This window comes from Myxocyprinus asiaticus, chromosome 38 (genome assembly GCF_019703515.2).
Source record: "Myxocyprinus asiaticus isolate MX2 ecotype Aquarium Trade chromosome 38, UBuf_Myxa_2, whole genome shotgun sequence".
Lineage (NCBI taxonomy): Eukaryota > Metazoa > Chordata > Actinopteri > Cypriniformes > Catostomidae > Myxocyprinus > Myxocyprinus asiaticus.
Window position 1 is genome coordinate 18,010,402 of NC_059381.1, and position 12,841 is coordinate 18,023,242.

The 12,841-nt window shown below is 37.0% G+C and overlaps 1 protein-coding gene across 2 annotated transcripts in view; it reads right to left on the reverse strand.

The window, feature by feature from the left end:
- Positions 1-1,612: 1,612 nt before the first annotated feature.
- Positions 1,613-12,841, reverse strand: part of myo5b (myosin VB) — a 93,239-nt gene continuing 82,010 nt past the window's right edge. For both annotated transcript variants that reach the window (XM_051677598.1, XM_051677600.1), the window contains exons 29-39: positions 10,931-11,007; positions 9,159-9,357; positions 7,722-7,815; positions 7,510-7,641; positions 7,268-7,419; positions 7,045-7,134; positions 6,583-6,733; positions 6,112-6,406; positions 5,502-5,676; positions 5,326-5,406; positions 1,613-3,951 (exon numbers count right to left, since the gene is read on the reverse strand). In XM_051677598.1, coding sequence (XP_051533558.1) covers positions 3,799-3,951; positions 5,326-5,406; positions 5,502-5,676; positions 6,112-6,406; positions 6,583-6,733; positions 7,045-7,134; positions 7,268-7,419; positions 7,510-7,641; positions 7,722-7,815; positions 9,159-9,357; positions 10,931-11,007 — 1,599 coding nt within the window. In that variant the 3' untranslated portion in view covers positions 1,613-3,798. The remainder of the gene's footprint in view (positions 3,952-5,325; positions 5,407-5,501; positions 5,677-6,111; positions 6,407-6,582; positions 6,734-7,044; positions 7,135-7,267; positions 7,420-7,509; positions 7,642-7,721; positions 7,816-9,158; positions 9,358-10,930; positions 11,008-12,841) is intronic.

Here is a 12,841-nt window from a genome sequence, read left to right on the forward strand (position 1 = left end):
AGCGCGATGGCTTCCTGTGAAAACGTTACCACAAACAGAGTTTCAGCAGACAAGCCAGAATATGACAGTGGTGTGTGTCTTGCCATCCTATGACAGTTACCACAGGGCTTGTGTGTCTGGGAAAAAGTGCACAGCCACATTCACAAGATCCTGTCGAGGAAGTCACAAGCAGCAAAAGAGAGAGATAAAAAGATGAGTTTAATTTAAAACAATGTATCCATATATATATATATATATATATATATATATATATATATATATATATATATATATATATATATATATACATACAGTTATGCTCAAAAGTTTGCATACCCTGGCAGAAATTGGAAATTTTGGCATTGATTTTGGAAATATGACTGATCATGCAAAAAACTGTCTTTATTTAAGGATAGTGATCATTTGAAGCCATTTATTATCACATAGTTGTTTGGCTCCTTTTTAAATCATAATAACATAAATCACCCAAATGGCCCTGATCAAAAGTTTACATACCCTTGAATGTTTGGCCTTGTTACAGACACACAAGGTGACACACACAGGTTTAAATGGCAACTAAAGGTTAATTTCCCACACCTGTGGCTTTTTAAATTGCAGTTAGTGTCTGTGTGTAAATAGTCAATGAGTTTGTTAGCGCTCAAGTGGATGCACTGTGCAGGCTAAATACTGAGCCATGGGGAGCAGAAAAGAACTGTCAAAAGACCTGCGTAACAAGGTAATGGAACTTATAAAGATGGAAAAAGGATATAAAAAGATATCCAAAGCCTTGAAAATGCCAGTCAGTACTGTTCAATCACTTAAGTGGAAGATTCGGGGATCTCTTGATACCAAGCCAAGGTCAGGTAGACCAAGAAAGATTTCTGACACAACTGCCAGAAGAATTGTTTGGGATACAAAGAAAAACCCACAGGTAACCCCAGGAGAAATACAGGCTGCTCTGGAAAAAGACGGTGTGGTTGTTTCAAGGAGCACAATACGACGATACTTGAACAAAAAATGAGCTGCATGGTCGAGCTGCCAGAAAGAAGCCTTTACTGCACAAATGCCACAAAAAAGCCCAATTACAATATGCCCGACAACACCTTGACACGCCTCACAGCTTCTGGCACACTGTAATTTGGAGTGACGAGACCAAAATAGAGCTTTATGGTCACAACCATAAGTGCTATGTTTGGAGAGGGGTCAACAAGTATTGTGCTCCTTGAAACAACCACACCGTCTTTTTCCGTCTTTTTAAAAGACATTTTTTGCATGATCAGTCATATTTTCAAAATCAATGCCAAAATTTCACAATTTCTGCCAGGGTATGCAAACTTTTGAGCACAACTGTGTGTATGTATATATATATATATATATATATATATATATATATATATATATACATATATTAAAATAAAAATATTTGATCTAAATCACATTCAAAGGTGGTCAACAGTGTAACATTTTGACTGCCTTTGAATGTGATTCATTATCTTGACACCTGTCCTGACATTTACAGCAATCAAAAGAATAATATCAAAACAAATTTCATATAATTTCCCTTTGTTACACACTTCCTGTTTCAATCCTCATCTGATTTGTCAGATATGCACTTCTGGGGGACAATTACAAATGTGTTAAATAGTATTTATTTCACATATTAAACACATTATTGGACATAATACAATTTATTTAGCATCCTGGATTCTGATTGGTCAATACAGGGCTCGACACACAATGGATTCTGTAATTCTTAAGCAAAATGTATTTGATCTAGGATCTTAGACTGAAAGCCTCATGTTTCTTTGGTTTTACAATTTGACTAGATGTGTGGATTCCTTTTTCTTTCCGAATATATTTTGAATCGATGCAACCATTTAGTATTAATATGTTTTTGTGCAGATTTAAAGCATTTGTCTCTTTCTGTATTTCTTTTCCAGCCATGCTGAAAACACCTCTTTACCCCTTAGGCAGCAACTATTAATCTTAGTTATTATGTCAGGGACTATTACTTTTAGTGGATTGATTTCATCAATGTTAAACTCTTAATGCAACAAGTTACATTTTAATAGCATAAACTGAAGGCTGAATAAATTATAGCATATGTGACAGTTCTAGTGTGACTTACTATAGTAAGTGTGAGATCCGTTCTAGAACCTAACATTTCTATTTTAGTGTAATACAAAAATTTGATCTGTGATACAGGGAAAAATTGTATACCAACTGCTGGATTTTCACATAAAATTAAAATCACAGCAAACATGTTTTCTACCTCAAATGTGTGAGAGCTAGGTGAAATTATCAGTAATTATGAAAAATATATTTGTTGTCTCAATGCAACAGTTTTTGTAATTGTGCAGTACACAGTCTTGGCTAGTGCTCCAGATATTAAGTTACAAATATAGTCAGTAGAGAGCAGTAAAAAATGAAGACAACCCTAAAACCAGGACTACATTTTCAAGGCACACAAAAACAAACTGGATTATACTATGAAAACCCATTGCAAAATTAATTTCAAATGTAAAATTACTCATATATATATACACACACATATGAATCCACTATGAAAATCCACAGTCCTTACTTGATTGGTATTCAAATAACTATTTCAATCCAGGAAAAGATATCCAGAGAGCAAGTGTTATTTTTGTGTTTTAACATAGAAAAGGGGGGTAAAATCCACTGTAAAAGATTTTATACAATTTTCTTTATTCTCTTTTCTTATTCTCTTTTTTTTAAAGTAAACATTGCTTGTGGTTATTGCTATTTGATTGCACATAATCATTTACAGAGCTGTGCAAAAGTACAAAGTATGATATGACATTTGCTCTTATGAAACTGTCTGGAGTTTTAAGTACGTCTTCTTTCCTGCACACCAAATAAATAATCTGTGTATATCAAGCCTCGATGCACTTGTGATACATTTCTTCATCTGACTAGCACATGCTTTCCCCTCCAGCACATTCAATATTCCCCCAACAAACAGCAATCATTTGATTTTTGTTAAGATTATGAAATATCCCAGCTCAAATTCCTCTCATACAACAGACGTCCTCTGCTCCACATACTTTAACTTGCCACTGTCCATCAGAAGAGCATATCGGACCTGCTTTGGTGGCTCTGACCAATTCAGATCCCAATGTCTCTGAATTTGTGTCTCCAAAAGAACAGAAAAAATGTAAAAAGAGCCTGTTTGGAAAGACTGATTCCCTGCAATGCAGAGATTTCTTCTGCTTCCTTTTGCTAAGGAAAGAAAAATCACTGTGAATGAGACGAGAGTGTGCTCCGACACAAGCAAAAGGGAATAAAATACACAAATCAGTGCATACTAATACAGATAAATAAATGTGCTGGCACATAAGTCCTGCATTAGTGTTTTATCAGTAGCCCAAACCCCTCATATAATCATTTAGATTGAAGTTATGTAATTATAAGTATTAGTGAAAGACATCCCAGTCCAAATATAGTGTTTTAACTTCTTTTTTTTCTGTCTCTCAAGAATGGCCTGTGGCTTTGCTTGTATTAACCCGGTTGTATTAAATTGACCCCTGAGAAAACCAGAGTTGAGTGTTATACAAGTAAAGTCAAAAAGCAGACAGCTTATGTACACCATGCATGCGCCATCCTGACTCGGTCCCTCACTGAACACACTGAAACTACAGCGTCTCGACACCACAGTAAGTTGTTCAGGGAGATTGTCCATAATAAGATGGAGATGTTAGTAGGTGGGTCAGCAGATCTGCGGTAGGCCTGAGCTTCTCTCTGCAGGTCGCAGGTCTGACTCAGTAGTATTTAGAGTGAAACAGAGAGATTGAGACCTCAGACCCGTGTGAGGAAGTCCAGGCTGAGGGATGCAGGGATGTGTATGGTCTCCAGACTGAGCGCTGAGGGGGTGTAGGGGAAGAGAACGGGGAAAGTGTACTTGGTGTCCACCAGGAGTTGGTTGTTTTCTATCCGATCTTGGAGGCGATTCTGTGGATAGAATGAATTGCATTTATTGGACAAGTAGTTCTTAAACAGACAAATATACAAAAATGTGCTCAAAAATATAATTTGGATCTGGGTTTCAAATATGATCTTTAGAACTGACTGTCCACACTGAAATTCTGCAAGTGATTAAATCTGATCTGTTTGTTCAGACAGTATATAGTCAGTCACCCAGTGTATCTACATGGGTTGCTATAATAATGTAAGCGTCAGAGCAATGAAAAGAGACTTAGAAGAGAATATATGTCATTATGGGGAAATCTTTTTTACCTCTGTTTATGTCTATCATGACCATTGTTGGGAGTATATGATTACAAAGTAATTAGTTACTGTAATCTAATACCTTTAGTCACAAAAGTAATGTAATACATATATACATCTGTTAGCGTTTCTGTGACAGCTAAAGGGGGTTCGACAATGAATAAAAAGGAAATTTACACATTTTGAACTTCATTACATAAATCAGTGTGTAAACTGTTGTATTTAGGGTCAATTTATTTCAAGTTTAATACTGTCATCCTGATTGAGATAAATCTAGTTATGATTGAAAAAATTTATTATATCATATGAACGTTAAATATATTAAAAAAATGTATATTGTCCCCTTAAACTAGAGGTCGACGATTGTGGAATCACTTTTCTAGGAAAAGTGATTTAGAAAGTAACTTAAAAGAAAAATAATTAGTAATGTGATTACTTTTTAGAGAAGTATTTAGTAAATTGTAGTGATTACTTATTTTGTAACTTACCCATCACTGATCATGACATTTCACTGCAGTGCTAAACTCACAAGGCACTGAGATAACAAGCGACAGAGGCATTTTACGCATTCATGCATACTGTGTCCAAAGCCTTGATCACTCATCGTTATTTACTACATGGTGAATGTCACGTAGTTCGCTTTGAGGAACAGGGACTTAAAATGAATCAAGGAATGAAAACCCCCAAAAAACATCACTAGAAATCAAGACAAAAATACTAATTAAGAAAATGATTTTTTGCAGTGTATGGATGTGGTTTGGAATGGGTTTGTAAAATATACTGTATATATATTTTTTTGCTGTTCAACTAAATAGAGTCAGACAAACCCCAAAATCAGATTTTTGCTGCTTGTCTGAACAAAGCCTAAGATGTCGTTCACACTGACGTCCTTGACTGTTGCGCTTGCTGTTTTTTCTGTGGCTCGCTCAGAAGCGCCATGTTTTTTTAGAGAACGCATCAAGCTAAAAAGAACTTTTAAAGCGAATCTCAAGACACCTGCGTTCTGTTCTATTTGTTGCGCTGTATCTGGCAAGAACACGTTCGGTCTGAACGCCCCCTGCACAAGCTGTCTATAGTATCGGTCTGAATGTGTTTTACCTGTATGTCCCTGATGAAAGACACAGTGACTCTCTCCTCAAACTCATTTAGTGGTGTGTACAGGTTCAGAATCTTCACAATCTGAAGCAAAATAAGGGCATGATTAACAAAGACAATTCAACAAATGAACCTATACATGAAAGAGATGAATGTAAACAGACAGTCTAAGGTGTTACCTGCTGCAAACTGAGAGCAGTACAGAGTGAGCAAATGGCCTCAGCATCTTGGGACGTCTTCTTCTTAACTTGCAACAGTTGGGCGGCCTGGATAAGTGGCTCCATGGTAGCTATAGCGCCACCCTGGTGCAGATTCTTTCCCCTCAGCCATTCCTCCAACTGACTGATGTTGTATCTGATAACAACAGAAAAATCAACAATTCAACTGTTACTATCAACTGACATTGCTTTATCAAATTGCTCTAAATATCAAAGGGCTAGTTCACCCAAAGATGAACATTCTGACATCATTTAAAGGAATATTCCGGGTTCAATACAAGTTTAGCTCAATCGACAGCATTTGTGGCGTAATGTTGATTACCACAAAAAAATTATTTCCTTCTGCAGACTTTCTTTCTTTCTGCAGAATGTAAGACTTATTTCCCCTACAATGAATGGTTACTGGGTCTAACTATCTGCCTAACATCTCGCTTTATGTTCCACAGAAGAAAGAAAGTCACACAGGTTTTGGAACAACATGACAGTGATTAAATGATGATTTTTGGGTTAACTATCCCTTTAAGTGTAAAGTGTACAGTTTGAGTTTAGTGTTGAGATGTGTTCTCGGTACCTGAGCTGCATGCCAGTACTCCAGGAGCAAACATCTTTGCGCAGCAGCAGGTTGTTGAGAGTCACCGCATTAATGGAGTAAAAGAGCTGCCGAACCACCTGCTGGCCGATCTCAGGGTCCAGGCCATGATCTGCCATGGTGGTGTAGAACTGTCCCAGCTGCCTGATCAAGGCCTCCAGCGTATAGCCCACTGGACCCCCAGCCTCACAGTCAAAACTAGACGAGCGGTTCCTGTAACCCATAGGCTTCACACCGGCCAGACTGGGGATGCTCTCACTCTCAAGCATTGCAGACACTACCAAAATCAAACAAGAAAAAACATGAAATTTCGTATGGCCAGACAAGCTATTTTTTCTGTGGAACACAACAGGCGAATTTTTGAAGAATCTCCACAGAGGAAAAATGGAAGTTCCTTTAACATAAACGTCCATCTTTAGCATGTACAGTGGCCCAGTGTCTAGTTGTACTCACCAATCATGGGTTGCATGATGCCCTCTGCCACTCTGACAAGCTGCTGATAGATCTGGATGGAAAGGTCACTCAGAACCTGTCGATACTCCGCCAGGTCAAAGTTCTTCAGGCAGTGCTCATTCTGCTTGGCAGAGTTCTGAGTCATAAAAGCCTACGTCAAGAAACAAGAGTGAAATCTCTGACAGATCTATACAGAGGCCATCTGAAACATTCTAAGAACAGAATTCTATGGAATGGATTGAAATATGTTAAAATATGTTAAATGGAGCTAAGAGTACCACCCTCTTATTGGTAGCTGACAGTATGATTAAATTTGTACAAATATGCAAGGGGTGTGGGATGTGTAGGACTATAAGAATGATGGGCGTTACAATGATTGACATATCCTGCTTATAACTGAGCCACACGACTTAGAACAGTGTTATGATTTAAGAAATTGTGAAAAACATTATGATGTCTCACCTCATCCCCACTGTACTGCTTCAGACAGTGAAGTAGTCGACTGGTGTTTGCCAGCCAGAAGGAGGTCATCTCAAAGTCATCGTTATTTTTCTGAAGAAGTGAGAAAAACAGATGATGGACAACCTATCATAATGTGCCTATAGTTGCATTGTACAACTTAGAATTCTGGGAGTGTTTTGGCTGTGCTGGACAGGTCATATGAGTGTGTATAGGACATACGTACCTTCAGGATCTTTTTGATGCCGTTGATGGTTGAGGTGAGAAGTGAGTGAAGTTTCTGGTCGTCGTTGATGTAGTCAGCATGGCGGACGCACATAAAGAGGATGTAGGCAGGGAGGCAGGGAACAGTGGCTGACACAACATGGGGCTTCATGTCTGAAAACAAGACACACATAAATAATTAGTGGGTAAAATGAAGTCCCAATGTATATATACTCACAACTGCCTGCATGCAAATACACATACCTGTAACTAAATTCTTGACCAGCAAGGCCTCATCTTCTTTGTAGTACTCCAGCATGCCTTCAAAGTCCTTCTCTTTCCTCTGTACAGTGACCTGCCGGGTAAGTTCTGGCCGGCTTTTACTTACCTGAATCACTGTTAAAGAATAAAAGCACATTAGCACACAACAGTACTAAACAAGCATGTCACACTGAGATCAAAAGCAAATGTCTAACCTTCCAACTCCTGCACTTTCTTCATATAGATTCTCAACTGCTTCTTCAGCTTCTTCTCATTCTTCTCCAGCTTCTCCACAAGTTCTTTGAGATCCTAGAATACACAACCACAATCATGTCATATTGAGTGGGAACATCAGTATTGTATGCTGGATACAAAAGCTACTTTACTCCTCATTTTGAAGCAATAGTTATTTGCAATTTTGGGGAAGCTACATTGAAACTGTTAAAAAGTTACTCAAATTTTTAAAAACGTAACTAAAGTCAAGTTAGTTGGCTACACTAGATGATACTAAGAAGCTATATGTATATACAAAATCCTTCATCTGGTGAATATAAGCTATAAATTTGGTAAATACTTAAATATAAAGCATTGTTACAGAGCCAAGTCTCAAATTCAAATAAGAGTCCCTGGTGAATTTTGGGCATTTTATCGTTAAATATCATAATCAAATCATAATTTTTTCTGGTTATTACTGGGATTTTTATTGCACAATACACTGAATCTGGGATTTTCTTCATTTCAGACTCTTGTAGCCCCGTCATAGTAAGGAAAGACTAACACTGTGTCTACATCGGATGTGAGCGATGTTCCACCGCAATGGCTTGAGGCTGTCAACACTGGACGCGTTGAAATGCACATTCTAAATTGTTTATTTGTCTTGTTGGCAGGAGTAGCACCAGCACGTGCAGCGCAAAATGGCCATTTACTGTCGTCGCAATGAGACCTGACTTACACATCCAGTGTAGATAATATCATATATTATAATGGGAGTGATTTGCATTTGTTGGCGTCACATCTGGTGGACAGGGTGTAAGAATCTTTTAAACATTCTATAAATCGATTTAAAAAATATCTGCCAATTAATCTGTTATCTGCCTTTTTCCCCACCACCTTAGTTATCGGTATCGACAAAATCCACAATCGTCGACCTCTAGTTTAAGGGGACAATATACATTTTTTTAATATATTTAACGTTCATATGATATAATAAATTTTTTCAATCATAACTAGATTTATCTCAATCAGGATGACAGTATTAAACTTGAAATAAATTGACCCTAAATACAACAGTTTACACACTGATTTATGTAATGAAGTTCAAAACATAGTGATGAACAGCAATATCTGACTAAAATATTCTATACGATATTGGCATAAAAAGCCGCACAGGAACTGTTATTAACAGTCTGAATGAACCAATTCACTAAAATGAAAAAGACTACCTTTCAGAAGCCCTGAACTGCGCTGTGAAAAAAAAAAAAATCACAAGGTGAAAGCAATTTTTTAGGTGTCTCTACAAAAAAATGTTTTCACTCAAATTTTTTTTTTCTCTTTTGAGAGAAAATGAATAGGGAACTCACAGTTACAGTGAACCATGTAAAACTGCCTCAACTGTTTAAGGGCTAAAGCGATTGAGAGTTGATTTCTCTCACCAGGTTATCATTAGTGAGTCGTGTGATCTCCTGCTGTACGCTGAACTCCACCAGTGCTTCAGGAGAGAGTGTGGAGAAGTGGTTCAGCATCTCCTGCTTCTTCTCTAGATTATCCTTCAGCAGTTCAATCTGTGTGTGGAGAGCTTCTAGTTCATCCCGGTGTTGACGAGACTGTGTCTGCAGCTGAGCCTCCAGCAGCCTGAAGCAAACAGTAGTAAAAACACAAGTCATTTAATTTGCATGTAAACCATAATCTGCCAGTTATAAAATATTAGAGTAGTTTGTATCATTAGCAAGCATTATAAATGCCATATATTAATGACAAGATCTAAAACCAAGTCCCCAAAACAAAAATGTTATGTGTAAAAGGAACAAAAAGCAATATATATGACTCCATTTCAAAATCTATTGCAGGGGCTGACAATATTTGTGGCTTTTATAATTTTTTTATTTGCAAATATTTTTGGACACTTTGCCTGTATTTCTAGGGCATTAAAGTGTAAACAGGAAAGTAGTGGTGAGAGAAGGGGAGTGGGTACAGGATATGGCCCAGGTTAGATTAGATTATTAATCTCTCTCGTTCTCATCGCTTGTGTGCCAATTATTGCCCCTTTGCGTGCCAATGGTGGCCTAAGGTTGCCGACCCCTGGTCTATGGGGAAATGGTGGGAAAAATGAAAGCCAGTTGAAACGAAAGAGAAAATGAAGATGGAAAGTCAGTAGAAAAGTGAAGCACAACCTGGCAACTTGCTTTAGACCCTGGTAGGCCAGGCCAAGCTCACCATCTTCATTCAGATAACCCCAATCTTGTGCTTTTCTGCTGTCCAAGCAACAGACAGCCCAGGAAACAAGAGAGAAGTGACAGCAGACAGACAAGAGAGAAAGCAGAGGGGAAGAATGGCAAGAAAGCAGCATCAGTTAGTTCAGCCAGGCAAGGAATGGCAGGTTAGATAAGTCAGGTTAGACATCAAGCTTCAGAATGGGGGCAAATTTAATATGCCCATTTCATTTCAATTATGAAATCTTAGAGGAAAAAGGTAATTTAGCTGTTATGGCTTGTATCTTCACCACCTATTAGGTCATTTCAACATGATTGGGCCATAATGTTGCATTTGTTTAGGTGGGCTGCCATCCACCCAAGCAATGTCTATAAAGAGATGTGGTACTCGCAGGAAATGAGAAATAGAGAAAGGAAGAGAAACACATGCATAAGAAAAGAGATGGATATGCAGTGTTTGAAGTGGCCAGACCGGAAAGAACAATAACGTATTCTTTCAGAGGTAATCTGTCCCTCATCTAACACCTCTTGCTCTCTTACAGACTCATACAAGATTGCTTTTAAAATGTGGCAGTGAGCAGAGAGTCATGAATTCTGATATGCCTAGATGGATATTGGATGGTATGAAGGCTCAGATTTGACAGTGTGGGGGTAGCTTAAAGTAACTTTCCAGATATAAAACGTAATCTTGAAAATCAAAATGGACCTTGGTTCTTTTATAAAGACAAGTATAAAAGTGAGTAAATGATGATTATTCTTTAAAGCTTTAAGAAGGTTTCATGAGAGTTGTTTGGTTCTTTAGTTATGTGGGTCAGGAAAGTGAAGAAAATGAAAGCAGACAGGCCATGAACAGCTGAAACAGAGAGCTATTTTGAAATTAGATTGTGAAGTCAATACCACTGCACTATATGTTCATTTAAAAAGACAAATGGTAAAATGGAGGAGGGGCAGTGTCACTTTAAAACGTGTTCATTGTGCAGACTGAGTTGCCTTACTTCTTTGACTCATTTGCCTCTGAAGCATCCACCAGGGGCTTTTTGTTGTCGGTCCATTCCGATACATCGTTGGAATCCTGTTAGAATGAGACATATTTCTTGTATAAGTGCATAGGATTGGTATATCAGAATAAGGCACGAAAACCAAAATGCTGTCAGTTTAAACAACTTATTAAAGGAATGTTCAATGCAAGCTAAGCTACTATAAACCTCTGTGACATGCTGTTGATTACAACAGAAAATAATGTGACTCGTCACTCAGTTTGTAAAGACAAGCAAAAATATTTGTCAAATAATTGAAGTCTATGGGGCAAGGCATAGCGGAGGGTTTAAAAGCAGAAATTTGAAGCTTGTACTTAAGTTAAAGCGCTTTTATTAATTAGTCCCTTCAAAAAAGGTCGAAGAACTTCTGGTTATGCATGTACTGTATATGTATTTACATGGTCATCACAAGAGTTGAAAGATTATATTTAACTTTACACAGACAGAGTTAGTAATTTTATTGATTTTATCACACCAGTCTCATGTTAGCACCGGTGTTGGGTGTAATCCAATTACAAAGTAATTAGTAATTGTAATGTAATTACTTTTTAGTCATAAAAATAGTGTAATGCATGACATTTTTGTAATCAGATTACAGTTACTGACTTTCAGTTAATTTAATTACTTCTAAGTACATTATTGGGTTATGCTTATTTCTAATATATTGTTTATAAAACAAATAAATGAATTATGGTCCCATAACAAGTAATTGTGAGGGAGAAATGTGAGGTGCTGGGTGTATGACTTTTGTGTAACAATGAACAAGAAATACAGACATTACTTTGAATTTGTTGAGCAGAAAAGCTGTTAGAAAGTAACTTAAAAGTAATTAGTAATGTGATTACTTTTTCAATGATGTAATTAGTAAAGTACACTTATTACAATTTCAGAGAAATAATTAGTCATTTGTAGTGGATTACTATTTTTGAGTAACTTACCCAACACTGGTCAGTTTAAGATTTGAGGCTATACCGTTATAACTGTATTTTAACATTTATTTAGGTGCAATGTCTTGCCCCATAGACTTCAATCATAGGTGCATTACTGTAAATGCAGTTTTTACAAACTAAGGGACTAGTTTCAATAGTTGAAACTAGGGATGCACCGATGTATCCGCTGCCGATATTTACAGGCAAATTATTGACCAAATTAAAACCACTGTCATATCGGTTATAAACATGAAAATGCTGATACGAAAAACTGATGGTTGATTTATAATTAATTAGTAACACACTTTGTAAAAACTCTGTGAATTTAAATGCACAATCCAGAAATAATAATAGCCACAATATGTAGAAGAAATGGCACTCCTAATATTTAATTTTTATTCTTCCATTTCTTTTGTTAATGCGGAAAAAACACCATAAATGGATGTGACAGTTGTGCAAACGGCACTTACCTATAGGCTACAAAATGAGGGAAACCATTCAAAACACTTTGAAACCAGCAGACTCTGACTTCATGACAGTATGGCCTGTCATGTGTTCAACAGATCCAATCCATGTTCAATGGAAATTATTTATTGTTAGAACAGTCATAAAGCTTTTGTACCTCTTTGTACATATTTAAAGCATAATTCCGAAGTAAAACAGTCATCTGATGACAAAATAATGCAAGTGGCAAAATATCGGTATCTGTATTGGCCTATAAGTTTTTGTTAAAATCAGTATCGGACAAAAATTGGAATAGATGAAACTATTTTCTGTTGTAACTGTCAGCATGTCACAGATGCAGCTGATACAGTTTAACTTGTATTGAACCTGGAAGAAGGCTTCAGCTGCTTTTAAAACATAATCATAATAATTTAGATAGGAAAAAAAAACACCTTTGTGGGTATATACAAATATAACAGACTGAGAATGAGAGAGA